This window comes from Hirundo rustica, chromosome 6 (genome assembly GCF_015227805.2).
Source record: "Hirundo rustica isolate bHirRus1 chromosome 6, bHirRus1.pri.v3, whole genome shotgun sequence".
Taxonomy (NCBI): domain Eukaryota; kingdom Metazoa; phylum Chordata; class Aves; order Passeriformes; family Hirundinidae; genus Hirundo; species Hirundo rustica.
In genome coordinates this window covers 54,130,750-54,158,151 of record NC_053455.1, presented here as the reverse complement: position 1 = coordinate 54,158,151, position 27,402 = coordinate 54,130,750, and the positions used below count along the sequence as shown (strand labels likewise).

At 35.8% G+C, this 27,402-nt stretch overlaps 1 protein-coding gene across 1 annotated transcript in view; it reads right to left on the bottom strand.

Moving 5' to 3' along the window:
• Nucleotides 1-447: 447 nt before the first annotated feature.
• The window catches only part of METTL15 (methyltransferase 15, mitochondrial 12S rRNA N4-cytidine), a 92,701-nt gene continuing 65,746 nt past the window's right edge, over nt 448-27,402 (bottom strand). The window contains exons 4-6 of the mRNA XM_040068226.1: nt 10,950-11,141; nt 8,709-8,887; nt 448-2,069 (exon numbers count right to left, since the gene is read on the bottom strand). Coding sequence (XP_039924160.1) covers nt 1,624-2,069; nt 8,709-8,887; nt 10,950-11,141 — 817 coding nt within the window. The 3' untranslated portion in view covers nt 448-1,623. The remainder of the gene's footprint in view (nt 2,070-8,708; nt 8,888-10,949; nt 11,142-27,402) is intronic.

Genomic DNA, 27,402 nt, shown 5'->3' with positions numbered 1-27,402 from the left:
ATATTTAATGTTTGCACAAAAAAATGTCTATTTAGGGTACAGTCTGTTGTCTCAAAGATGACAAGAGTAAGTCATATTATTTGAAGTAGAATGTTTTATTTAAGCAGCATGTATAATGAAGCTAGTGGAAAAATATCGAAATTTCAGAAAAGAATGAAATTGCCAGCATCATTTAACCGTTATTTTAGATTAGTGATAGATGTTATCATCTATACCTAAGAATACATTATTACTTACCTTCACCAAGGAATTAAACAATATCCAGCTATTTCACTATATTGGGTACTAGACAGTGAATCTAAGCATAAACTTGTGTCAATATGACCCAAAAAACTACTGTGCAGTAATGATTTACATCAACACAAAGAGGATGCTTGATGAAAATCAAGTTCAGAATGATCCAGTCAGTTATTCAGAAGCCAGTGTAATAGTCATTTCACTGAGTCAGAAATTTCATTTTTTTTATTTTACCAACCAAGTTTCAGACATCACAAATGAAATCTTGGTACCAATTTGATTATCTAAATTAAGACTTTTTCCTGAAGAGATGAGTCAGAGTTCAAAGAAGTTGAAATTTATACTATTTTCCTTCCATTTGTAGCCTATAAAATTAGAAATCCAGTGGTCTTTTAAGATAAAATATAAATCCAAAACTAAATTTAATTCATAGTAACTAAAAAAGAAATTATGTTACACGTTCTACAACCTAGGATAGCACACAAACGGAGAGCTGGTGTTAAGAGTGGGCCTTTCCTAAAATAATACCTACCTCTTAATAAACGATCACCAGCAAAGGAGAATACTTCATAAGACACACAATACTGTATTTTCATGGGTTAATTATAATTCCATCAACACCTAAAAGTTGTAGTGGATCTATACACAGAAGTTATGGTTGCAGGAAGAAATTCAGATGATCAAGTACAAATCTGACTGCTTTACTGTAGTGTACAAGCACCAGCAGAGGTTTTTTAAGAACCCTTTTCTCCCCCAAGATACATTTATTATTTACAATTGCTAATCATTAAACAACCAGGTGATCACTCAGACATAAATACTTATCTTAAAAAAGGTAAGAGTCCATTTACTAATTCCTGGATAGAACATGGAATACTGATGTCACTTTAAGAATTGGCTCTTGTCCCATAGGCATTCATGCAACAAGTCAGCTGGGATACAGATACAGATATATCAAGAATTCTTAGGTTAGTTTAAACTTACTCTAGACTAAACCAGACATCTGAATTAGGTGTGTGAAATCCACCCCCATAAAAATATTTCTCAATTAGCTACTGAATTTAGACTGCTAATGCCAGGATTTTGAAATTAATCTAAAGCAACTACTCCAAATACATACATCAAACCTGCAATTTTTATAAACTTGGTGTTTGATGCTCTTTTAAAAAAAGACGTCTTCTTTATACAATTAGTGACATCCACTTATATGCATTTATTTTGCATTTTCATGCTCTATACTACTTCCTAATCAAGCACAAAGGTAAGAAAGAAATGCTTTCTAACAGCCTTAATTTTATTTTTTCTGTTTGATCCTATCTGTCCAGTTAGCATTCTGGAAAACAGAATTTAAGGAAACTATACAATCAAGTAATCATATATTTTGGTTTAGAGCTTAATAGCAGCTCTGAGCTTGGCTGACCTTCCTCTTGGATTTGTTTGAATATCCTTGGCCTGGGGTGTGAGAACTTTTTTCTGTATAAAAATCCACTTTGTGTTGGATTTTCCACAGGGAGATTCTTGTGTATCTTCTCCTTTGGAGGATTTTTTCAGAGCCTGTCTTATCTTCTGCTTTGAGCCAAGATTGTACTTTTCTGTCATGTCAATTCCATGAAGAAAACGTTTGATAATACGATCTTCTAGTGAATGAAAGGAGAGGGCTACAAGACGACCTCCAGGTTTTAGAAACTTCTCAGCTGTCTTCAGTCCTATGAAGAGTTCATGGAGCTCATCATTTACAAATATTCGCAGGCCTTGAAAGGTTTTGGTAGCAACATGAGCAGGTCTCTGAAGCAAGTCCTTTCGTGCATAGAGTGCTGATGCTGGAAAAGCACCTGTCATACATTTGAAAAGATGCATGTTAATAACTTAATATTTCTACATCTTGACATCCACTCAGGCAAGATGACTTTAAAGGAAAGCAAAGTCAAAACTGAACCTTGACTAGTGAGCTTCCTTCTTCGTAATATATCTTTTATTTTATGTTTTGAATTCACATCGCTGAACTTAAACCCTATTAAACAAAGATGGTTTGTGGTTAAGTGTTGGGTTTTTTCCCCTAAAACCTTTTAGAGAAATTCCTTCTCCAAAACTTACAAATCAACATCACAAATTTAAGCTAAAAATTAGTGGCTGAAAACAAGACAATGAAAAAAAAGATAGGGTAAATAAGTCTCACAGCTCACTGTAATCAATGTCAGTTTGGTATTTGCAGTTGTGTTATGCTTTTAAGGAAAAAAATTAATGTACAATGGACAGAATTTTACCTGTTGCTCTCTAGATAACTGCATTTCTTCACAGGCAGAGATAACTGAAGACAATCTCTACCTGGTAATAACTATCTTTCAATGAACTGCTTGAAGTTTAAAAGAAGTGTCCTTGTTTGGGAATAGCAATTGTTGAACACTACACCTGTGTTTATTCAAACAGTCACAAAAATACCTTCAGAAATTGCGAAAATGCAGCTGAAACTGTTGTGTTTTCACCTACACAGCAGAATGTGTCGAGGTTTGTCAGACCTAAAATCACCAGATTAAATATTTTTTTATTAGATGCACAAAACTCCCTCTTCCTTTCTCCAAAATTCTTATGAGTCAAACAAGTTTTTGTAGAGACTGTAATTTTGACAGAAATTTTAATATATCAATATTTAGCATATTTTATGCTTGAACTTTCATTACATAGATAATATAAAAAAAAAGCTAGAGAAGCTCGTTTTGATGGATCAGAGGGACTAAAGTGTAAGAATCCTGTAAGATCTGTGAAACCTGAATAAAGTGACCACAGGAGTCTGGTAAAGATAAATTGAATAGATAATGCTACCACATAACTGGACAATTATTTTTCTAAACAAGAGGCAATACAATTGGAATGTATGTATTAGAATGCCCTAATTTCATGTCAGCCCTAAGCTCCAACATAATGAAGCAAAGAGTTTGAAGTAAATGCAGTTCATAATCAAGTAATTTGACATTGAAGTAGAAGAGGGGAATACTGTACCTCTGAAACTAGTTGTCTAAATTCAAATTTGCATGGGTGATTGAAAAAAAATTAATGGAGATATTCTGACTCATAATATGCTTGCACAGAAAAAATTAGTAGAATTCTTGAGAATTTTAAAGGTATGATCTTACTTAGGTCAAAAAGCCTAAGTGTTCACAAAGCATTCCACAAACACAGAAGCAATCTCAGTGTTCAGCAAAGATAGAGGAAAAATAATGGGATTTTAAAATTCAATCATTATTAACAAAGCTGTTATCATGCATGCTATGTCCCTAAGATATGTTTCTGCATAACTGATTTTCCTAACTACCTTCCCTACCTCCTCTGATCTCCAAAGCTAACAGCTTCTAAATTCACTGAAGAGACCCACTGTAGTTGTGGCTGCTTCCGATCCTTACAATCGGAATCCTTCAAGACAGAAAGTGGCAACAGGATCGACTTCCCCCAACAAACAACAGCAGGGGACTTTGTGGCTTGAAGCTGAACCACAAAACAGAGTAAATAGACATAACCTGCAGGAGCTAGGCTTCTCCATCATTTCCAATCTCTAGAAAAAGTTACACTAGCTAATTAATATAATTTCTGCCCTTGAGAATATGACCTTCTTACTTACTGTGAATCACAAAAAGAATGTATACTCTCACTGTAGAAGTCACAAAGCTCATTCTGATGAGAGACCTCAATTAAAAGGAGAACTAAAATCACGGAACATAAGGTATCCCAAGAAACTGACATCAAGCTTGTACTAACTGGCACAGTATCTGTTTCCATATTTCTTTACAGACCTATAAATAGATTCTTTGAAAACGGAACCCTTAGAATAGCCACTGAGTGCCAGTTGTGTGTGATGAAAACTGTCTCTTAATGCATAACATAAAGGAATGTCGTCCTAGGCAAAACGAACACAACTTTCTTTAAAGGTCAAGCAACAACTACAAACACTAGTAGAATGCTCAGAACTGTTGAATGAATTAGATTAGAGGTTAGAAGAAGTTCTTCCCCTTGAGGGTGGTGAGGCACTGGAACAGGTTGCTCAGAGAAGCTGCAGATACCCCATTCCTGCAAATGTTCAAGGCCAGGCTGGATGAGGCTTAGAGCAACTTGGTCTAGTGGAAGGTGTCCCTGTCCACGCCAGTGTAGCTGGAACTGGATGGTCTTTAAGGTCCCTTCCAACTCAAACCATTCTCTGGATCTAAATTCAAGCTCAAAAGATTTTGTAAAAATGTACATGGACATAGTATGCTGATATCTGGGCAGATTTTCATTGGTCTGATCATGAACACTGATATTTTGCAATTGCAATACTGAATAGATAAATAAAAGAGCAATGACACTGAGGCTATTAGCATGACTAGGATACTAACAGGGGTTTGGAAGGTTCTTCCACTTATCCTGCCATGGCTTTTGTGCAGTTTTTTTGTGCAGTTTCTTCCTACAATAACCTTCTATGACAATTAACGGTGACATTAATTTATTAGTATGAATAATTTATCACACACTGAAGAAAAATTAATTAAAGTCCAGATATATTCTGTGAGTATGATACAACCTAACATGGCTCAGTCGAACATGCACAAAGAACACTGCAGGTCCTATAATAAAGTACAGAACACTAATATTCAGGAAACTGGTAAAGAAATGCAACCACTTTGCAGTTTCATGCAACCAAAACCTACCAGACTAAAAACAAAATCAAACTGTTTACGTGTTCAAAGACTTATTGTCAAAGACAGGGATTAACCAATAAATGCAATATCTGGTAGTTATTTCTGCCAAACTGGCCTTCAGCTTTTTAGTAAGGGCAACAGATTTTGATCTGTGTTCCATGGGTGAAAAATCCTCCTATCACTCTTACCCCTCTAGTTTAGTTAAAAAAAAATCTATTTGTGCTTTCTGCTCAGGCACATCACTACTCACCCAGGCCCCTCCAGCTACCAGGACACTTAAAGAAAATCCTTCCTGGTAACTGGCTGTTCAAGGTACAAAAAAAAAAAAAAAAAAAAAAAAAAATCTGTATGGGAAGCTTGTAAAACGAATTTCATTCATAAAAGCACCACACTTCTGGCTAGATGAATGGTTTGAAATCCCAGTGAGAGAACTAACCATTTTTTAGTTTCGGGATGCCCTGGTGATACTTATACTTTAAAAGAGTCTAATAGGTTCACATGTGAAATGTATTGAAATTTTAAAAGCTTGTGAATGAAATTAGCAATGTGCTGTGCCTGTCCATATGAATTACTAAAGTCCCCAGAGTATAAGAGAATGGGAGAGTTTAAAAATTAATTCAGATCGTGCACCTGTTTGCAGGAATTTGTCTGTTGAATTAGCACTGCATTTAATAAGTTTCTGTGACGCAACTAATGTCCTTTTGTCTAGGCTCCCTCACTACAGTGTTAATTCTCACCCACCTGAAATTCAGGCAATATTACAAATTCCAAACTGATAATTAAAGTCTATAAAAGTGAACCAGTCTGAATGAAATTGACTTTACCGATTAAAGTTCCCTTTAAACTTTTAAATTCCCTTAACATGTCATCATCAACTCCTTTCAAGTTAAAGCCAAATGATTACATGATCTCAAAATTGTCTGTTAATAGATTGTATCTAAATAATGCTGAGAAAAAATAAATTTTGAACAAAAATTAATAGATAAAAAGGTATATTACCTCCTGAAAAGAAATCAAAATAGACCATTAGTTGTACAGGAAAAGCATGTGAAAATTATATTCTAAAAATTTCGCCACTTTTAATGAGTTTTCCTGCACGTTCAGTTAGACTTATTGTTTCCAAGTAACTCAATGAGGTACAACAAAAGACATTAGGAAGTGCTTCTTAATCAACTTTCACACATCTATTCACAACCCTTCAGCTGAGAACTACTGATTTTTAGTATTTACAGAGCATTCAATGTTGCAAATACCTCTGTGAAAATTATAAACAGCGAGAAGGGTTTGACTGTGCTGCAGGAGGAGATGCTGTTCTGACTGAACCGTAAACTCCTCCTACTGCAGGTTCCATAGCTCATAGAGATCTTATTTAAACAGATCAGAAGCCTTTTGGCTAATATTTATAAATACAAAGAGAAAGACAAATTTTTAATGCTGTTTTGTTTCCTTGGGGTTTTTTTTAACTATATCCTTCACTTTTATCTCCCAATCATTTGGGAGCTGCAATACATGTTGTAACCCTTTAGGGGGTGGTAGGAAAGACCAGAAGTCTAGCATTCTATAAAAAGAAATTAATTTTCCAAGTTCAGGTTAGTCCAAACCTAGATTCTGATTATCAGCTGGACCTTAGGATAAAACTTGGGAGTTCTAGAAAATCTGAAGCCATAGTAATCAGTAAGAGGAGAAAGAACACAAATTCTCAGATACTGACACCCAACTTCATTGCCTAGATTATTTGGTTTGTGTTCTGGTTCCCATACTAGGCAAAAATAATGACCCTGTTCTGGAAGATAATCAAGCTTGCAAAGAATCTGCAAAATCTAAAATGCAAGATTTTATTATTCTAATTAATATTTTATTTTTTAAAGGACATAACATTTAACTAATAGGTCATAAATCTTATGCTGGTAAAACTCCTGAATTAATCAGTGGTTTTTAGGGCTGTGCCATCAAGGAGTTCCTGTAGCTGTGGTCTCTGGCACTTTAGTTTTGGCTTATCCCAATAACTTCACCAATATAATTTCATGCAAGAATATATATTAATGATAGATGATAAATTAATCAAAATATATCACAATTTTGAAAAATTTAAGGTTTTCTTAATCATTTCAAAAACCTACAGGATCCACCATAGTACTTCCTTACTGGATGAATCAATTTAAAATTGGAAGAAGTTTTATGCAAACAGGAATCAGTGTAACAGCTCTAAAATTATTATAAATACTTGTGTACTCAAAAAAAAGCGCACAAAACATACATATTTGTTGTCTTGGCAGATGTGTGCTGGACTCATTGTTTTTGGCATGTGCACTACCTGATGCACTCGTAGATCAAGAAGCTCTTCAAACATAGCAGAGAATTTAAAATGAGAACAAAAAAATCCTTCTCAGTGTCACAGAAAGTGACCATTAACTGATGACTCACATGCAGCACATTAACCATGAAGGGATCTTCAATCTCTGTCTTTTATAAACTGGTATTTTCATTTCCTTAGTTTAAGCTATGGCACAAAATTATTTCAAATTACTGAGTTGCTTGTCTACAATACATAATATTATATCTTTGAAGCAACCACATCACTGTGTTAAACTCAGTAGTGGTACACTGTCTTAATCAACAGTTTTTCAAAAAGCGTGAGATATGTATGACAAAGACCAAAATTATTATTTCAGGATATTGCTAATGATGGTATTAAAAATGTAAGGCTTATAAAAGTCACATAGTGCTTTATCTCTTTGATTTTCATATATATATATTTTTAAGATTGCTTATATTCACTATATTTACAGCAGGGGCTGACAACAGCAAGCAGTGACTTCAAGTCCTTTTATCTTATCAGCTAAACTTTGGGCCTTGGTTGACTGGACATTTTCCAAAAGTATCCGGACTTCTACAAATCCAAACCTTTTAATTTCTCCATCATTAAATTTAAGTGCTTTAGACTTCCAGTTTAAGTAATACAAATTTTTAAGAATGCCATAATTTTTTTAATACTCTTCAGGATACTGAAAATATTTTATACTGTTCTTTAGCAAATGTTAAATTTGGATTAGAATTTTAAAGGTCTATATTCAAAGTCAACAGTTTAGACTTATTCATGACAAAACGTAGTGATTTTCATAATTTGGGTAAAAATAAAAACATCCTAATGCTACACATTATATTAATGAACAGGATTCATGTCTCATATTTTTCCTTGAAAATTTTTACTTGAGAACACAAAGGTAAAGGTTCTTGATGCAAGCACAGTTCCTGCCTAACTGCATTTTCTTCAAGTTGTTTACAGTGAGGAGAAAGGAAGACGAAGTGTTTCAATAGTCTCTTCAGGCTGATCTAGTTGGCATGCACAAGGTGAAGCAAGCCATGTATTGCTTTGTGCTTCCTGATTCTTTAAAAAGACAGAAATGATCTGATTTTACTCATAATTGGAAACTGCCATGGTACCTCCTCTTAAAATATTAAAATACAAAAATTTAAAACAAAGACAGATATGACATATCTGATATTTGAAAGTAGCCAGGATCAATAACCAGGATAAAGAATACCCAAAGCTGCTGTCATTCTGTGGTTCAATTTGGTTGACAAAATGATGTATCACTTCACCTTAAATCTATTATTAAACTAATTGTCAAACTACAATACAAAAAAACGCGAGCTTAAAAAAAAAAGAAGAGATCTGACATCAGAGCAGAACAGGCAGGATTAGATCCTGCATGATTTCAAGTACAAATAGATCCCTCTGGGACTTTGGGGATTAATATTTTTTTCTCCTCAGCAGCCGCTGTGAAGAATTAATGAGGGTACCTGCAACAATGCTTGCAAGCTGCTGAGTTCTGGTGATGGGGTATATGCTGCGTGCCTGGACGATGGCTGAAGCGATTTTCTTAGCGTGCCTCTCCTCCCCATATGTTCTCAGGATGGACGCAAGCGCCTGTTGATCTAAAGCATTCACAACATCAGCAGCAGTGGGCATGTCAGGGTACCTACGCACGAGAGAAGCCAATTAGTTCACTGACGTCAGTTTTCATTGACAAGAGGTGAAGCTTCATAGCGTTGAGACATAAAGTCAAACACACACACTGCATACAAGTGCCTTTGAGGTTTTCAAATAGGAGATGGCAACTCTGTGAAAACAGCTTGCGCCTTTTAAACCCTTTTTTTTTTTGCTGGTCTAAATGGAGTTTGTTCCTTAACTCCAACTAGAACAGTTTTAACTTCCAAGTATTATCATAAACTAGGCTTAATAGGGTGACAAGAATAAATATATTCCAGAATCATACTAGGATGGAAATTATGTGTGACCTTTCTATTTAGCCAGCTTTAGAATAGAAACTTTCCTCTTACGGGTTCATTTTAGCCACCTTGCATCATATGTTGTTTTCTAGCCAGATGTGATTTCCAGAATCTTTTCTTTCTAATCTCCTGCTATGAAAACAATTGCTAATGAAGATAATTAAACATTACTTTTCACTAAAATGTATAAGAATTTATGTATAAATACTCTCCTGAGATAATATAAATGATCTAGCCATATAAATTACAGGAATTATTACAATTTAAACAGTGTAAGCCTTCAATCTATATATCTATATCTCTGTCACTTCGCTACTGAAATAGTTCAAGGTATTTTATGAACATCATCTATGGGTTTACTAATCAGAGACAACATATAAACTACTTAATAAATTCTCTTCTAAATTCTCTTCTTCTCTTTCCAGCATTTTTTACTCCCCTGCAGTATCTTACAACAGATAACAAACTTACAGGCAAGTAGTATCATAGCAACAACCATAGTGTAAGGACTGTAAGGCTTTTGTTATGCCTCAGGTATCCTTTGTTCTTATGCTCCTGTTCTGTGTTTGTTTTCTCATGATGCATCAGATTTATATTTAAGCCTGGAGTTCAGGTTCTTGAAATCTGAACACTGAATCCCAGGAGAATCATGGGAGCATTTTGCACAAAACCAGAAAAAGCAAGTATCATGAAATTTGCTGTGTTAAGACTTAATATTAATATGGTAAGATAATTCCTTAGAAATTGAGATTTCCCATTGGCTCTTGTGAAAATGAAAGAACAAATGGCATTTCTTAAGACACCATGTTCATCAAAACATCAAGAAAAAAATTGTCATTCTCTGTCATGTAATGTGTCATGCAATTATAGCCATTATAAACACAAGACAGATCTTTGGTTGCTCACATAAAAAGCAAAATGCTGCAGAATTACATCAGGTTGTCTGAAGATGAAAAATGCTGCATAAGGGGATCTTATCATTCCACAACTGATTTTCATGCTCTTGAAAGTACTAATCTTAAACATAGGTGATTTACACAGTAACCATTAATTTGACAATTGAGTAAACCTGATGTGCCTCCTACACAAAGAGAAAGGAAGCTTATAATTTTGCTAAGTAAAATAACAAATACGGGCAAGGAAGACAACGTCATACTAGTATGTTAAAAGCAATGTAGCTATCTGATTTAAACTAGCAGATATAATGGATAAGATTTTATTTTATTTATTTTCATTATGTTCCTTTTACAGAGAAGCAACTGGATCAGATGGTCATTGCACAAAAGAGCTGCTCCTTTCCTGAGGGAGCAACTGAACCTGCTCAAGTGAAGTTTCCACAAATAGCAAATGTGGCAGAAAAGGAAAGGGACTGCAATAAGAAGTTGTGAGCCTGCAGATCAAGTACCTGTAGAGAAATTGTGGAAATAATAGGCCTCTGAAAGAGAGATGTTCATGTGACTCTATACCATACACTCCAGAAATGTTACAATTTAAAGGTACAGTTAATAAAACTTTATTGGTTTAATTACTCATCACTGGAACCTTCCTCTTAGTTCAAAGAAGGCAAAGACAATAACAAGGGCTGAGCACTGAGACAGAAAAGAGCTTTTTGACAAAAGAAAGAATACTCATGCAAAATTAGATGTGGCTTTATGACAAGAATTCTTCATTTTAAGAGGAAAGGAAATGCACAAGGGTTGCAGAGCAGACAGTTTTTTGACATTCAAGAAGAAATACTCTATTATAACATACCTGTCACTATCCATCCTCATGTCCAAAGGTCCATCCTTCTGCAGGGAAAAACCTCTTTCAGGCGTGTCAAATTGCATAGAAGAACAGCCAGCATCCAGGAGAATGCCATCGAGAGTCCCTGGCTGAACCCCAGATGAGATTAACAGAGACTCTGACTGGCTAAACTGTCCTAGAAGAGGTTGAATCTGTTCCCTGTAAGAAAGTAACAAATAAAGAGCCTCAAGTTTAATTATAACAATGCCATCTCCCTCCCTTGCATAGCAGGAATTAGACACAAGCACTCAACTTGTCTCATAAGCAATAGGGCAATTCCCGAAGTAATAGCTTATGTACTTTCACATGCCAATATTGAAAACTGGTACAAACCACTCCCCAGCGGCTACTTCAGCTTTAACTATTTACTTCCTTCCTTCTTGTTCTTAAAGAAATGGAAAACTGATTAATTTTTTTTTTTTTTTTTTCAGTATGCCAGAACTCAAGGGGACACCTTCAGTGGGAATGCCCTTACTAAGGCACCTGCTCTGCTTAGCAGGGCCCTTGGTCAAACAACACCGAGGTGCAGAAAAGAAAGAACAGATCTTGGACCTAGAGAAGCAAACAAAATGGAACAAGAGTCCACAACCTTTTAATTAATATTTACCCACCAGGAAAAGAATTCCAAGTTCCTGCCACGGGACCAAACACGTTTTTAGTGGCATTTGCCATTTTAAAAATAACTGGGAGAATAAGGTGCACTGAATCATAAGCAGGTAAAACACTTAGTGTATTTTGGATTTAGGCACCTGATCTCTGGAGAGAGTAGTTTAATGTGCATCTTTGTGCTTACTGTTCTTCTTTAGATTTAAAAGTGGTTGTTTCTTAATATTCCTATGCTGACAAGGAAAACAGGAGACAATGGGAAGGGAGAAGATAACACATCTTCTCTACAGGTTCCAGTGTCCAACAACACAGAGCTCAACCTGACAGAACTCAAGAAGTGTTTGGACAATGCTCTCTGGCACAGGATGGAATTCTTGAGGTGTCCTGCCAGGAGTTGGACTCAACGATTCTGATGGGTTTGTTCCAACTTCAGCCACCCTATAATTCTATGATCTCTGAGGTTTCCAATACTTCCTTGGGTATCTAATCCCAAACTTCTGGGGTTTGCCTATATATAAGATGACTTACAATTACACAGTTTATTTTATCTGTCAATGTCAATGAATTTCACAGATTTAAAAAGATTAATCAACATACTGCTGCATTTTTAAGCAGTACCTGCAAAACAGGTACTGCAAAAAATATTTCTGCCCATACCAGGAAGATACTGCCTCCACATGGAGAGAAAAAGCTCCATTAAAAGGAAGATGTTTATGAATCCAACCACATGGAAGAACATTCAGCTACACAATGTTCTCCTCATTAGTGCAGAACAAATCCACCTACTAAATACAGCCCAAAACCTGGGAAACAGTGCGAATGAACAATTTCCAAGAGGGATATCATGATTGCACACACAATTTTGAATTGATTTCTGTCCAGCCCATAACTGAATGAGAATAAGAACTGACAGTTCCTGAAAAGCACAATGATCCACTTAAGATACTTAAACGAATTTAAGCTACATAGTTATGTAGTTTTGAGATTAAATTTCCTCCTCAATATAATGAGAGGAAATTTCTTGAAAATATGTACCACTTTTTCCAAATGGGCAGTGTTTCTACCTTCACGACTCATGCAAATGAATGAACTTTTAAAATTCCATATGTGGGAGAGGAAAATAAATGAGACCTGGATAAAACTATAAATTGCCATTATCCAGTTTCCTAGTAGACAGTAATCCATGTCTGTGCCTCTGAAATAGCGCTCTACCAACCAATCTGAAAAATTACTCTGAAGAGTATTTATTTATTGCTAGAAATTTTCTTACATTTCTTTAAACAAGTCATAAATATGTGAATAGATGTTTGTGACAGCTTTTGAATTGTGATCTGTCAAACTTTTGTGATTAGAAAAGGTTAATTAAAAAAAGAAATAAATTTTAAGTAAGTAGAAATTTACTCTTTGGTAGGGAGATGCTTCAGCTGGAAAACATTCTGGAGTTTGCAAATAAAAAATAAAAAAGATTGAAAAATGATTAGGTTGACATTTGATGTCAGTCTTTCACCTGTGTGAAATTATAGCTTCTGCATATAACGTGTTTGTTATGCACTGCCTCGTGTGTACCAATGGTGGATATAGGCATATTGCTGAATATAAATCCTCACCAAAACCCAATGCTTTTTATGAGGTTATAATGACTATATTACAATGTTCAGGGAAGTTCTCTGAATTTTTGTTTCTCTGTGAAACAGAAGACACAATTTTAATCATCTTGGCTATCTCATACACTTCAATTCATCAAACCAGGTACACACGATGAAAGATTTATTACCTTATGAAAGGAAATAGAAGTATCAACCCTGTTTTTGATAGGGTAGTAATGATGATAGTGATGACAAGGACTAATTTATTAGATTATAAGCATGACACATTTATTTAAAATAAAATATTTTACCAAGAAATCAGAACATATATTAGAAGATAAAGAAACTCTTCCCTAGTCTACCATTCTTTATGCCTATGTTCAAATAAAAACTGCCTGTTACACACATGATTTCTCAAAATATTCTCGATTTACCCTCAACTTCCTTTTGACTTCAGGTTTTTATGTACGTGATCTGTAAATCCACTTCCCAGAAAAATCTCAAATAAATAATAAACAATTAACTGTTAAATAATAAACTACATTTAAAAAATCATTTCCTACAGTCACATGCATTCTGCTCTACCCAGGTATGCAGAATTCTTTCTACTTGCTTTTTCAGTCTCTCAATGTTTTCTTTGGTCAATTGAGGAGTTTATGTTCTATGACACTACTTACCTAGTGTGAAAATCTATTACCCTTTCTGTCCTAATAGATTGCCAAAACAGTGCTTAGTGGAAAAAGCAGGAAATGTAAAGCAGGGAATCTGTAAATACCAAGAAAAACAGCCAAGCTTATAGTTCTAAGAAGCCTGAGATGAGAGAGTGTATCAAAACATTACATAGCAAGACTGAATGGGGATTTTCACCAGGTCTTGGCGATACCTTTGAAAGCTGCTAAGACTACTAAGGGTCACATAGAGAGCATTGTAATCATTTTAGACAACCTTAGAAGGTTAAAATCTGACTAAGCCAAGTTGCCTTGCTTAAGAGAAAATATTTGAACTTAGTACTTGAACAGCATTTTATATATTCAGAATATTTTAGAAACATAAAAAAAAATACTAAGAGCTTTTAGCTCCTCTCTTATAAATGGAGAAACAAGACTTGTAGGGTTTAATATTAAACAACTTGAAGATACCACGTAGAAAGCTAAGACATTGCATAGACTATGGTCTGAGGATGTAAAAGAGCAGGAAATACCTGTCATATTAACTCTCATTTGGACGTGGGCGTGTATGGGGTAACAACATGGTAATTTTTCAATAAATTCCCAATTGTTATAGACAAGCAATCTCTAACATCTCAAAATATGCAAAATGTTCACTCCCTCTTTAGTAATCCTGAAATGTATATAAGATTTTAAAAGAACACTGGGAATATGGACAATCTAGCCTATTTGAAAGAGAATAAAAAGTTATGTACAGCAACTAAGGTTGTGGGGTCTTAATAGATTTTGTTGTGCAACAACTTCAAAAGCTTGCAGAATTCTTGGAAAATAACACAGTTGGAAAATAATACAGAACCTTGGGTTCAGGTCCTTTGTTCAGGTCATAACACCATATTTTATTACATTATGACACATAGCATAGTAATTCTGCTAGACAGGACTTGATCCGGACTTCTCAACTACATGAAAGAGCAGAATGAGAAAGAGTTCAATGTCTCCTAAAGTATTTCAGGCTCTGCAGGTTTCAGTTAATCTCTGGGATTCCGCAATGCTTTATAAAAATATTTTTTTTATTTTACTCAGTTGAGAGGGATCCACACAGGGAAAAAAAGCAAAGTAACACAGCTTCAACAAAATAAATAGAATCATTGCTTTCATAAAATTTCTCTCGACTGTCGCAAGTATTGACGTGGCATCAATCATTTTATATGTACACATAATAATACTTGCTCTTGATGTTTCACTATTGCTCCATGTAAAAAAATCTATGTATAAATACACGACAATCCCTTGTCAGCAGTGAAAACTACATTTTACTCAACCAGAATAAATAGTTTCTTCAGGAGAACAGAAAACAAAGTTTTTCAGCTAACTCTTGGCACTGCACAGCAAACAAGGAGACCAGCCTGGTGCTTTGATTCAGTAACTCCGCTGGGACTGCCATCAGGGGTGCCAAGTAGCACCAGCTGTAATGAGGACACTGGTACAGACCTGGTTTGACACTGACTCACCCCACTGAGGTCACTCACAGCTGTCAGATATCTGCAATTTTCACTCATGGCTGCACTGCTTCAGGCACACCTAGAAGCAAACTATGAAGTATTCTAGCCATAAATCCCTGGAACTTTCAATATCCTACCTGGAAACTGTTGTGTGTTACTACGCCTTAGTGTAACATTCCTCTCAAAAAATGTATCTGAATATTCTTTAAAAATTTTACATTACCTTTGTCAAATGGAAATTTGGCATGGTTTTCATGCTTGCCAAGTGTATTGGTTTTGCACAGCCTGGTTTTTGGCAGCAGAGGGGGCTCACAGAGATGGCTTCTGTGAGAAGCTGCTTGAAGTTTCCACCATGTCCAGCAGAGCCAATCCCTGATGGCTCAGAAGGTGGACATGCTGCTGGCCAAGGCTGGGCCAATGAAAGAGGTTGGTAATGCCACTGTGACAACATATTTAAAAAGAAACCAAAATAAAGGTAGGGGAATAGTTTTAATTCCAGACAGAGAAGAGGAGGAGGTGAGAACATGTGAGGGGATCAACATGGAGACCCCAGGGTCAGTGGAGAAGGAGAGGGAGGAGATGCTCCAGGCACTGGAGCCCAGATTCCTCTGCGGGCCGTGGTGATGACCATGGTGAAGCAGGGTGTCCCTTTGTGAACCATGGGGATCCACGGGGGAAGCAGAGATCCACCCACAGCCCATGGGGATCCACAAGGGATGCAGAGATCTACCTGCAGCCTGTGGGGAAGGTGCCCATACCAGAGCAGGTGGAGACCTAGAGAAGGCTGTGATGGTGGGAGACTGGGTGGAGAGAGAGGCCTTGCTTCCAGGCTGGAACAGCGTGTCCTTGGAGGGCTGCACCCCATGGAAGAGTGACCCACATTGCAGCAGTTTTGGGAGGAATGTGTGTCTGTGGGAGGAATTCACGTCACAGCAGTTTGCAGAGAGTCGTCAGATGGACTCACACTGGAGAAGTTCAGGAGAACTGTCTCCCATGAGATACCATAGGTGATGAACTGACCATAACCCTCACTCCCTGTCTCCCTACACTGTTGGAGTAGGAGGTAGAGCTGGGAAGGAGAGAGGGGTGTAGGGAAGGTATTTTTACGAGCTTATTTTATTTTTCATTATCCTGTTCTTATTTTGTTAGTAATAAATTTACTTTACACCTCTAAGTTAAGCCTGTTTTGCCCTTGATCGTATTTGATGAGTGATTTCTCCTGGTTTTTATCGCGATCCATGAGCTGTTGCTGTGTGTTATTTGGTTTCATATTGTATGTCATTCTTACATTGGGTTTTATAATCGTTTGTTCTGTACTCCCCTGTTCCCCTGGAAAATGTAATATCCCAAAGTTTGTCCCTGCCCTTTCCCCAGCCCACCTCACACATTCTCCCCAGTCCCCTTCCTTGAATGCAATCCAACCCTGTTCCATTCCCACCTTATCCCTGATTGGGTGTTGGTTTGTCCCCTCCCAGAGCCCCATCCCTGGATATAAGCTCAGACCATGCGGCTGAGTGGTCTCTTGATTCGGGCAGTTGGACAGGGGAAAGGTCTGCAGCGGGACAACAGAAGAAAGACTGAATAAAGCCCTGGTTTCACTCCCCGGAGCAAGTACAGACCTCCTTCCTTTGCTGCCGACGGGGTCTCGCTCTCTCGTGCTAAGGGAAAGGCTCTCGGCCACCTCCCGGGTTTTTGGACCCTGAGGAAACTCCTTCGATCTGCAGCTTGTCTCAGGCTAGCTGGAGTGAAAATGGAGCCGGGGCTCCCTGGGAGAGACAAGCCACAATGAACCCTTGGTTAAATTTTGTCTCCTCTGTCCAGCTGCAGAGAGGAGTGAGTGGCTTTTGTGGGTGCCTGGTGTCCAGCCAGGGTCAACCCATAACACCAAGAAAAAAAGTAAAACCAGAAATTATTACATCTATCACCTTATAAACAAACTGTCATTACATTTCTAGTTTTACAAGAAAATAAATTACAGATCTATGAAAAGCCCGGTATGTACTTGAGAACTAACAACTCAGACCAGGCTGGTTTTTGTGCAACAAAATTGCTATCTCAAATCTCAGCCATTGATTAACAAAGACCTGAAAACTGGAAGAAGCATATGTAAAAAGCAATTTCCATAGAATCAAGTTAAGATTTTCAAATTTTAGGGCTACAATAATAACTATACTCTGTGAGGATTGCTGAAATGTCATTTTTAAGTATTTTTAAATTGGTAAACTTTCACTTACCATGTATTCCCACTTAAGAGCAGAGAACATTTAAAAGGTATGCATACATTTGAAAAGTCAGCTACTTCTCTCCATATAACCTGAAGCCATTACACCAAAAAAACCCCAACAAACCCCTCTTTCTGTAGAACTTGTAGAACCCTGAGCATCTTATGCTGTCAGAAATGCTATTCCAAGAGTGCCTTTCTCCATCTCCTCTTGTCAACTGTGTATTTCTCTTACACAAACCCTCATGAAATTATTTATTTCACACTTCAGTTGTTCTCCTCTAGTTTCCAGAAAAACCTCCTCTTCTCCTTACTCTGCCACTTTCTGTAAAATGATGCAATCCTTTACTCCTCCTCTGTCATTGACACCATGCCCCCAAAGCTGTTTTTAACAACCTCTCAAGCACACATGCTCAAGACAGATTGCTCACTATTTAAACGTTCATTTTTATTTCTATATGAAGTATGCACTCCAATATTCTGTCCACTAACACAACTTCAGCAAAAACTACTGGAGAAGACACTGTTTCAACTAAATAAAAAGACACAATTTTTAAACCAAAAGCACAAATATCAAAGACGGTTTCCATTGAGTGCATCCAAAATGTTGCCATATTGGACATCTTCCATGGCAGGTATACTCAATCTCATTAAAACAAACATGAATGTTACTAATGAACAATGTTTCCTGCTAAATTACAGATTAAGGAGTCAATTCTTTTTCTGGGAAAATAAAAGACTAGCAGAATAAGATTAGTGATTGAGGCAAATTTCAAAATTACATGTCTCACCAAAATCTGAAAAAATGTATTTTTTAGTTCCCTAAGCAACACAAAGTTTTGCTGCATAGTAAGAGCAAATTCTATGCAACTGCATCTAGCCATTAAAGACTTTGCTATAAAATATGTAACATCATTATGTGTGACACCTTTATTACATAATACACATAGAATACATAATATGCTGTCATCATTCAGATGTGCCAAGAAAACCAAGCTGTCAGAATGATTTCCTTGTCACTCATAAGATATAACAGTTCAGACCATAAGACATCACCCCCAGAAAAGTCATAGTTTCTCTGACAATACATTGCCCCATCCAGGGATTTAATTTGGAGGTATCTCAGTTTAGCCCTCACAACAATAGATAGAACAGCCTAGTCTTATGAGGATCAGTAGACATAAGCAAGAACAGCTGAGTACATTACCTCAAGACTACCAAACATTCATGATGACACTCAATTACCAATTTTAACTGCCCTAGTACAGCCAGTATGCATGTATGTATCACATACCAGATGAATCTGCCTGTTATTTCATCTCTCCTAATAAACACTACTATCACTTTAACAATTACTGCCAGAAGTTTTGTTGGACTTCTGCTGGACATTCCTACTGACAGTTTGCACAACCATTTTTTAAGGGTGATCAGCTTTACTAATCAATTAGTGATTAATTGTGATCAGGTACGTACAATGACCAAAATACCATATATAAAATATTACAGTTTAAAAAGACAAGAACTTGCCTCTCCTTCATCTCTTTTGTTAAATGCACAACAACAACAAAAAAGTGTACTTCTGTAGTACTTGCTTTCCCCTACTGCAATATTTCAGTTTCTGAATATGCTTCTGTCTTACTTAAATCAATAATTAACTATTCTTTCTTTCACAAACCATTTCCTTGTTTAAAACATTAGTTAAAGCTTAGAACACCGAGGATAAATACATCTAGCATCACGAATTTATTACAAATGAAACAAGGAACTTTTTCTTCCTTCCTGTCATTCTTTTCTAACCTATGTCATAGAAGAACATGTCTACAATTTTAATTGACTCTCACCTCGAGCATTAAATGCTCTGCCTATCACTTGGACAGCATCACATCTCCCAACTATATGCTCCTAATTGTGGGAAGGAGAAATAAGAGAAGCAGAACCCAAGAGCAATGCAAATAAGGACAGAAGTGAAATAGGGGTATCACTCAGCTACAAGTTGCAGTTCGCTCTTCCGTACCTTTGCCTATACCAGGTCTTATCCTTTTCGAGACAAGGGAATACGAACTCTGCATAAAATTAAAAATTCAGTCAGATAATGGGTTTAAAAGACAGGCTGATAATCAGTATTTTGTTCTCTATTTCTTTCCCAGTGGTTTTTAGCATGCTCCTCTAACCATCAGTGAACACTGCGCATTAAGTTTTCAAGAACAAGCCCAGTGTTTCATTAGTCACTGGTCAGCTCGTAGCCTACACAAGTAAACCTAATGCTTATTCACTTTAATTGCCACACCACTTAACTACATGTCTTTTCACCTGCTGCCTTGTAAGGTTCTGCAGTTCTGCAGAATAAGCTTCATTTTTGCTGCATTAGGTAACATAGCCCGACCAAAAACCAACAGCAATCACGCCACCAATTTAGTGACTTATTTTGATAATATATGAATAACTAAGTTGCATGCTCTACCCACATATGCTTGTAGTACTGCACTGGTAAGCTCATCGCTCTGAAATTAGATCAGAGTGACCCCTATAAACAGGCAGAAAATCCACACCAGAAGATTGCTTTGTTTCTACTACTCACTCACTACACAACTTTGCTTTGTTAAATTGTACTTGCTACTTCTGTATTTACAAACTCTGAAAATTTGTTCCAAATTATGAAACACTTAAAATCAAAATTAAATCTATATTTGTTTCTCAGAACATCGCAATTCAATCTTGGGAAGAAAGTAATGTGCTTAATCCTAATAAAGATTATAACATTGTATAAGCATACTTAAAAGGAAGTATTTTTTAAGTTCATCAAATCAAAACCTCAAGAAAGTCATTATTTCCAAACACTGCAAATGCAAAATTAGGTGTATCCCTTAAGATAACCTTAGTTACAATAGTAGGCATTAAATTTTGGAAAACTTTTGAGGTTATGCAAAAGAATACAATATTACCAACTCTAAGAACGCTTTTGATTTAAAATGCTGTCTTAAAACACAAGTCGGAAGCAATTCACTTTCCCAGTGAATTGGCAGTGACCTTGACCTTTTTTCTAGTTTAAAAATTTCAATTTCAGAAAGCAATCATAAAAATAAAACTAGTTTGTTCAGGAACCATGAACATCTTGCTGCTCTTTAGACACCACCAGGTAGCATCCATGTAGAATTATACAGACAATTCTATAATAAATTATAATTCTGTTACTTCATTTATTAAATACCTTGCAATAAGAACTGAAAAATTTAAATGCATTTCACCAGTGACGATCTATTCTCACATTCAGCATTTCCTGTACTGACATTTTTATTTCATACAAGTCATGAAATGCTGCATTCAAATAAACTTCCCTCCTATAAAATGAACATCCAGCAATTGTGCAAATCATCTTTTAAGTAAATATCAGAAATAATAAATATTGTTTTTACTGAAATACCCTAGTCTCAACAACATTCTTTTTATGCACAGAGACTACATGCAGTCTAATTACTTGCCACTGCAGATTACAACGTCAAGTCTAAAGTTGTAAGTATTTGGAGAAGTAAGAGAGCTTTCAATTGAATAATGTTTGCTCCTGAAAGTACACATACAATTTTAAATTACTGCTCTGTTTCTCTCTGCTGGGAAAATATATTCAATTGGGATACAATGGGAAAAAAACAAACCAAAAGAACAAAAAAAACCACCCCATGTGTGAAACAAGACAACATCCTGAGGGCGAAAAAAAAAAAAAAAAAAAAAAAAAGCGCTTTGAGTCAGCTCTACCAAATATGAAAGTTAACGAAACAGGTACACAATTAACAGTTTAAAGGATACGATACAGAACAAGTAATACGGAATCATAAAAGTGTGGCAGATTACGAGAAGAGAAGCTGTTGCACAACACCTTCTAAACCATCATGAAACATGATCCTTACAAATCCATGAACAAAAAACATATTTGTAGCAAGTTTCCAACCTAGAAGGGGCAATGTCAGTCTACCTAAATTTCTTGCATGTACCCGAGTAAAGGATGGCAAAGTTCCTAAAATATTACCAAAGAGAAATGTGATGAGTTCAAGACACCATGTGTGAAAATATGCTCTAAAGGGCCTGAAAAAACCCTTTGCATGAGCTGGAAGTTCATCATCCGGACATAACCATGAAGAAAAGGACCAGAAAGCTTTACATGATCATATGACAACTTGAACAGTAAACAGCAGCGGGAACACAGCTGTGAAAAGGGCAACAAAACCCTACAATATACAAGTCAGAAGTCTTAATTGGAATCGAAAAGTATTAATGGTAAGACTTCATCCAGAGCGTTGTATGCCATTATGGGAGCCTTATCTAAAAGAGAACAACTCAAAGTGTTGAGGCACAGAGGAGCTAGAACAGGATGAGAAGTGAGAGATTACGAGATGAGAAGACAAAAAAAAACCACAGATTTGTTTTGCATACAAAAAAGAAGGGGAAGAATAGATGTCAATATTCTACAGTGAGTATTTTAAATGCCAAGAAGAGACAAGAGCTAAGAGATATTAATAAACTATTAGTTAATTTTCCTCAATTAAAATTAAATTAGGTAACTGCTTTAACTGGAAATTTAAAAAAAGTCCCATATAATGAAAAATTAGACTGGAATAGCTGGAGCACTGCATATAGAACTCCTAATTACTTTAAAGATAGAGCACAGTTGAAGGAGATTAAATTATGCAGTGTTTTATAATACCATGCAATTGGATTCAGTGATGTAGAAGTCTCTTAGAGCATGTTCAAATATAAACATATTTGAACAGCTTTTGTAATTCTCCATTGAAAAGTTCATCCTGAAAACGCTTATGTAAGCTTATCAAGACATATACACATTACACATTTTACATGTGTATAAACGTATTCCAACCTAAGAATAACTTACCCCTTAGGTATAAACGAATCCTTTTATTTTTAGAAACCCCTAAACATAAATACATCATTGGAATTGAAAACGCTTCTTTAATTTTTCTCAAAGCAGTTACTGGGGAACTTTTAACCAAACATAACATTGATATTGACGGGTAGCTGCTATTTTCTGATAGAAAACTCAAAAAATACATTGGTCTCAGATAAAATTATTTTTAGCTTTTTTTTTTTATTATTTCTTAATTCAGAAGATGAGAAAGGAATTTCCAAATCCATTTGCTGCCACAAAAGGATAATTAGGATCCCAAGATCAACAACTTTTAATTGTTATTGAAGGAAAAGTTCAATAGTTTAAAAGTTCAGGTGTCTGCTTTTCCATAGGGTGCAATAAAATAGTCTAAAGGCATTAACTTAATGTGATATAAAAGGAGATAAAATAAACCCTCCAAACAAATCCAAACTTACTTTAATGCTATTTTTAAGTATAATTCTAGCCAACTAGCCTAAAGAAGAATGGGCACATCTAAGGATATTTTAACCTTCTGTTCCATGGCTTGGGACATTGTAGGCTGTATTTCTCTATGTTTTCATAGAGAAATACAGTTTTCAATCTGTTTTGTGTAGTAGCTGATTCCTCAATTAGACAAGTACTTTCTTTTATGTTACTAGCTTTATTAAAGGTTAAGATCTTAAAAGTAAAATAATAACAGGTAATTTTCACATCAAGATGAATGCTCTTCCAGGTGCTAGAAAATATACATGATCTTGACAGTCTACTTCAGCATTTATTTAAACTGAAGTTTTCTAAAATATAATTAGACAAGAATCCATTTGATCCACAAATGTTATATTTGATTTTTTTAAGTGCCATCTTTTTACCTAGGAATCACAGAACTAGATAATTATTTGCAAAAGAGACCTCCAGAGGTCTTCTAGTCCAAAGCTCAGTGCAGACCTAATTAGATGGGTTCCTCAAGGCCAGGTGCAGTTGAGCCTTGAACACTTCCAAAGACACTCCACAAGCTCTTCAGGAAACCTCTTCCAATACTACAACCCTTATGGCCACTGTAATTGGAATTTCCTGGCTTTTAATTGTGTCTCAGAAACTCCAGAAGACTCTAGCTCTATGGCAGCCCTTCAGGCACGTTAAAAGCTTTAGTGCGAATTGTTCATAAAGTTGGCAAAGTGTTTTCAGTTATTTATGTCTTCAAAAATGCTACAGATCACTGATCTGTTTTTAATGTTTTTCCTAGAATTACCAAGACAATTTTGAAATTAAGACATAGCAACTTTGTATTTAATCAAATTATAAAACAAGAGCAGTTTGACAAACCCCTGGAAAGATTCATTCTTAGTTGTATTTTGTCACATAGAAAGCTAAACAGTTACTCCTGTTCATTTACATATTTACGACAAGCATACTCATTTTCCATTTCAGGCTACTAATTTATGACTTAGGAGTTTTTGATGTTGGATTCTTGGCAGGATATAAAATAATTGCTCATCATTACCTGATGACATGAAAAAAGAATCAAGCTCTAAACACAAGCTGCTTTACATCTCAGTATTTTTGCACATTCTCAAAATAGCTGATTTTTCAGTTGTATTCCGGTTTTCTTTGGAACTGCCAGTAAATTGAATTTCATTGCTCTCCATTTGCTACAATACTTTTTAGTAAAAAAACATAATTATTGAGTAGAATAACTCTCATTGGAAGAAAGCCTCCATTTTGTTACCATAAAAATAAATTTGTGTTCCCATTCACAAACTGAACTACTGAAATCATTATAAATACCAATACCAGCACTTCAAGTGAAAAAAAATTACCTTTTATTTGGAATAAATGTCTCTGTGCCAATGCAAAACCATGGGTAATCCATTAAATTCTTCAAAATACTGTAGATGGCTCCACTGGTGTTCCTACAACATGCTCTGGTAACATTTCAAATCACCCATGGGAGATACTAAAGAAACACCTTACTATTTCATTTTGGAAGTATAATGCCTTACCTAGAATATCTCTTCCCTAAGGTGGCATACCATAAGAGTAAGTATAATTCCATTTGAAAAACTTCTGTAAAAGAACTTTAAAAGACACCATGTTTCCAATAACAAAATATCAAATAAAATCAAAGAGAATTCAATAGTACCATCCAGTGGAAGCTGTTATTGTCAGGACAAGCAAACCCTTGGTTCCGTTCTGCAAAGCACTGTGATGAACTTGGTGCGGTAAATTTCATCCCCACACACCACCTGCAATACCAATGACTTTTGTGTTATATTCACAGTATGGTTATCAGGTTTGTTACAGTGTATAGCTCAATTTGATTTATAAAAGTAACCCTCAAGTGATCCCAGAGGTATTGTTCTGTCTTAAAAAAAATCCAGAAACTATCGCAGAGAAACCTTCCACTATGAGTCTGCTCAACATTCATGCATTTATGGTGACTTCTCCACGCAAAGCAGTTCTGAGATCATAGCCCTTCTGACCATAAAATGAGTGAATTATCTCATACATAGATTAACGCCTTATGGAATACAGTCTGCCAAAAAGATTATCACATAGTTCTGGTGCTCTTAGATACGGGGATAAAAGGCATGAGGCATATTCACTTCATTGTAGCTGTTTTGCATCATGCATCTTACAAAGAAGGAGCTGAGCCAAACAATTCAGCCGAAGGCTTGAATCATGTCAAACCAAACCGAGGTCTTCTCAAAACCTGCAGATCACTCTGACAAACACTAGGGTCTGATAGAAATTAAGAAAATAGTAGAATCACATTCTGCACAGTAAGGGTTTGGCATAGCTTCTTTATAGGTGCATCCACTAGGAAAAAATACAAACACTTTCACAGTATAATTAGCAAAAGTCTGATGATCAAAATTAAGAGTCAAGTATTCAATGCATCACAGAACTAATCAGGTATCACCTGAAGTACTGGGTCAAATTTTACAGCAAGTGCTTTAAAACAAGTATTCGGTAAGCTGAAAGAGATCCAGAGACTAACAAAAAAGCGGGTAGAAAACATGAGTCACATGGAAACACTGAAAGTTGTGCCTTGTTTTGTTTTTCTTTGTGAATAAGAAGGCTGGAGGGAATCTGATGGTTATCTCTGTAAGAAGTTATTAAAAAGGCATCAGTATTCAGACATTCTGCGTGCCAAGCCAGAGTAAGTCAAATCACTGAAGTGGCAGAAAAGGAGCTCTGAGCTAGACATCAGGAAAATTTCTTCATGTATAAACCACAAGAATCACCCAGACATATTATTTATGCAATTCCTGTTATTATGGAATGTTCCTAGGAAGAGGAAAGGCAAACAGTGTTTAGTGATTCCAAAAGTACATTAGATTTTGTTTTAATCTTACAATTTATTGACAGTGCTTAAACCCCTTGTTTCTAAAATCCATTATTTATTTTACTTGAATTTTCTTTTGGAAATCATTCAGGGTTGTAGTTGTTTCATTGCTAAGTTTGATGAGGAAATGTGCAGTTAAATTTCAAATTGATAACATCTGATTTCATGTCCCTGGAAATGTGACTGATCAAATTTTTGCCCAATTCATTCTGTTCTTTCTTCTGTCTTACCTCCTGATAACTCCTGTAACTTCATCGGGGCTTCTTTATCTTACCAGTATTTTATTCCTTTGTACTAGGCAGAATAGTCCTCTCATGCTCTTTTCCCTGTAACCAATAGTATCCCAAATAGGACTTCTTAAAGGTAGAGATCATAATGCTGGCTCTTTTCAGTCTATTGCAAAGTGGTATTCTTCGTTAACTATACAGATTTTGGATATACAAAAACCTTTCTCCTTCAGTGTGCAAAAGTAATTTTTGACATTTCATTTTTCAGTATCGTGAATGCCAGTTTCCCTCTAATAAACTGCAGTTTATATAAAACAAATACATATTACAAGAAGGACATAGATAGTTGGTATCCTTGCCCATGGAGGAGGGGTTGGAATCAGACAATCTTTAAGGTTCCCTTATAACCAAAACTATTTTATGAGTTACTATTTGGTGGTGGTTTTTTTTTAAATAGGTATAACATACAAAACCCATATTTCTTTTTGAAATTGAAAATTTTAGCTCAAAGCTGAGCATATGAACATAGATTAAAAAAAAAAAAAAAAAAAAAAAAAAATGGTGGGTAAGTTCCAGTCAAGTCTGAATCCTTGAATCCTGAAGATGTACCCTGAAGCTCATATAAAGCTCTTTTTTGGCTATCCCTGACTTACCTATTCATTTTAAGTGCTGCTGTTGAATGGTCAACTGATATTTGATATCTGTTCTTTGTATTTTGCCTGTCACATTCCATATTTGCATCTCTTCCATTCATTTTATTTCTGTCTCATAATATTCCCTTCAATCATTAATTATTCAAACCACTTGTCTTTTTGGAATTTTTCTGGTGCTCAGTTTTTTTCATCAGAATTTACACATAGCTCTTGTCCTCTAGATTTGCTTTTTACCCTTAAATTGCTGTATTTTCCCAATTGTTCACATGTTTCTTCATTTCCTGCTCTCTTCCATATTCTTCCCCACTGTTTTTCTACAGCTATCAAGGCTATCCCAGAGGTATTCTTGCAACATAATAATTTCCATGGCCTGTGAACCATGAAGAGGTGTTTATCACAGAAAGCATCACTTCCTAGGGATAAGAAATTTTATTCTTACTTAGGATGCTTATTTCTTGCTATTATATCTAATTTACCAATGTATAACACAAATAGTTATGAGACAGGCTTCTTCTCTACTATATTGACACAGGCAGTGATCAAATTGAATATATTCATGTTCATTACAAATAAATCCCATTTAAGTGATATGAAATCACTGAAATTTTACAATTCTGCACAAATGAAAATCGTCTCTTTAGCTCACTACATTTAAACCAAGTTTTACCAACCAACAATTGAAATTAGAGGGCTGAAACACTGACCTGTTGGTATGATTCAGTTCTTCCCAAAAAA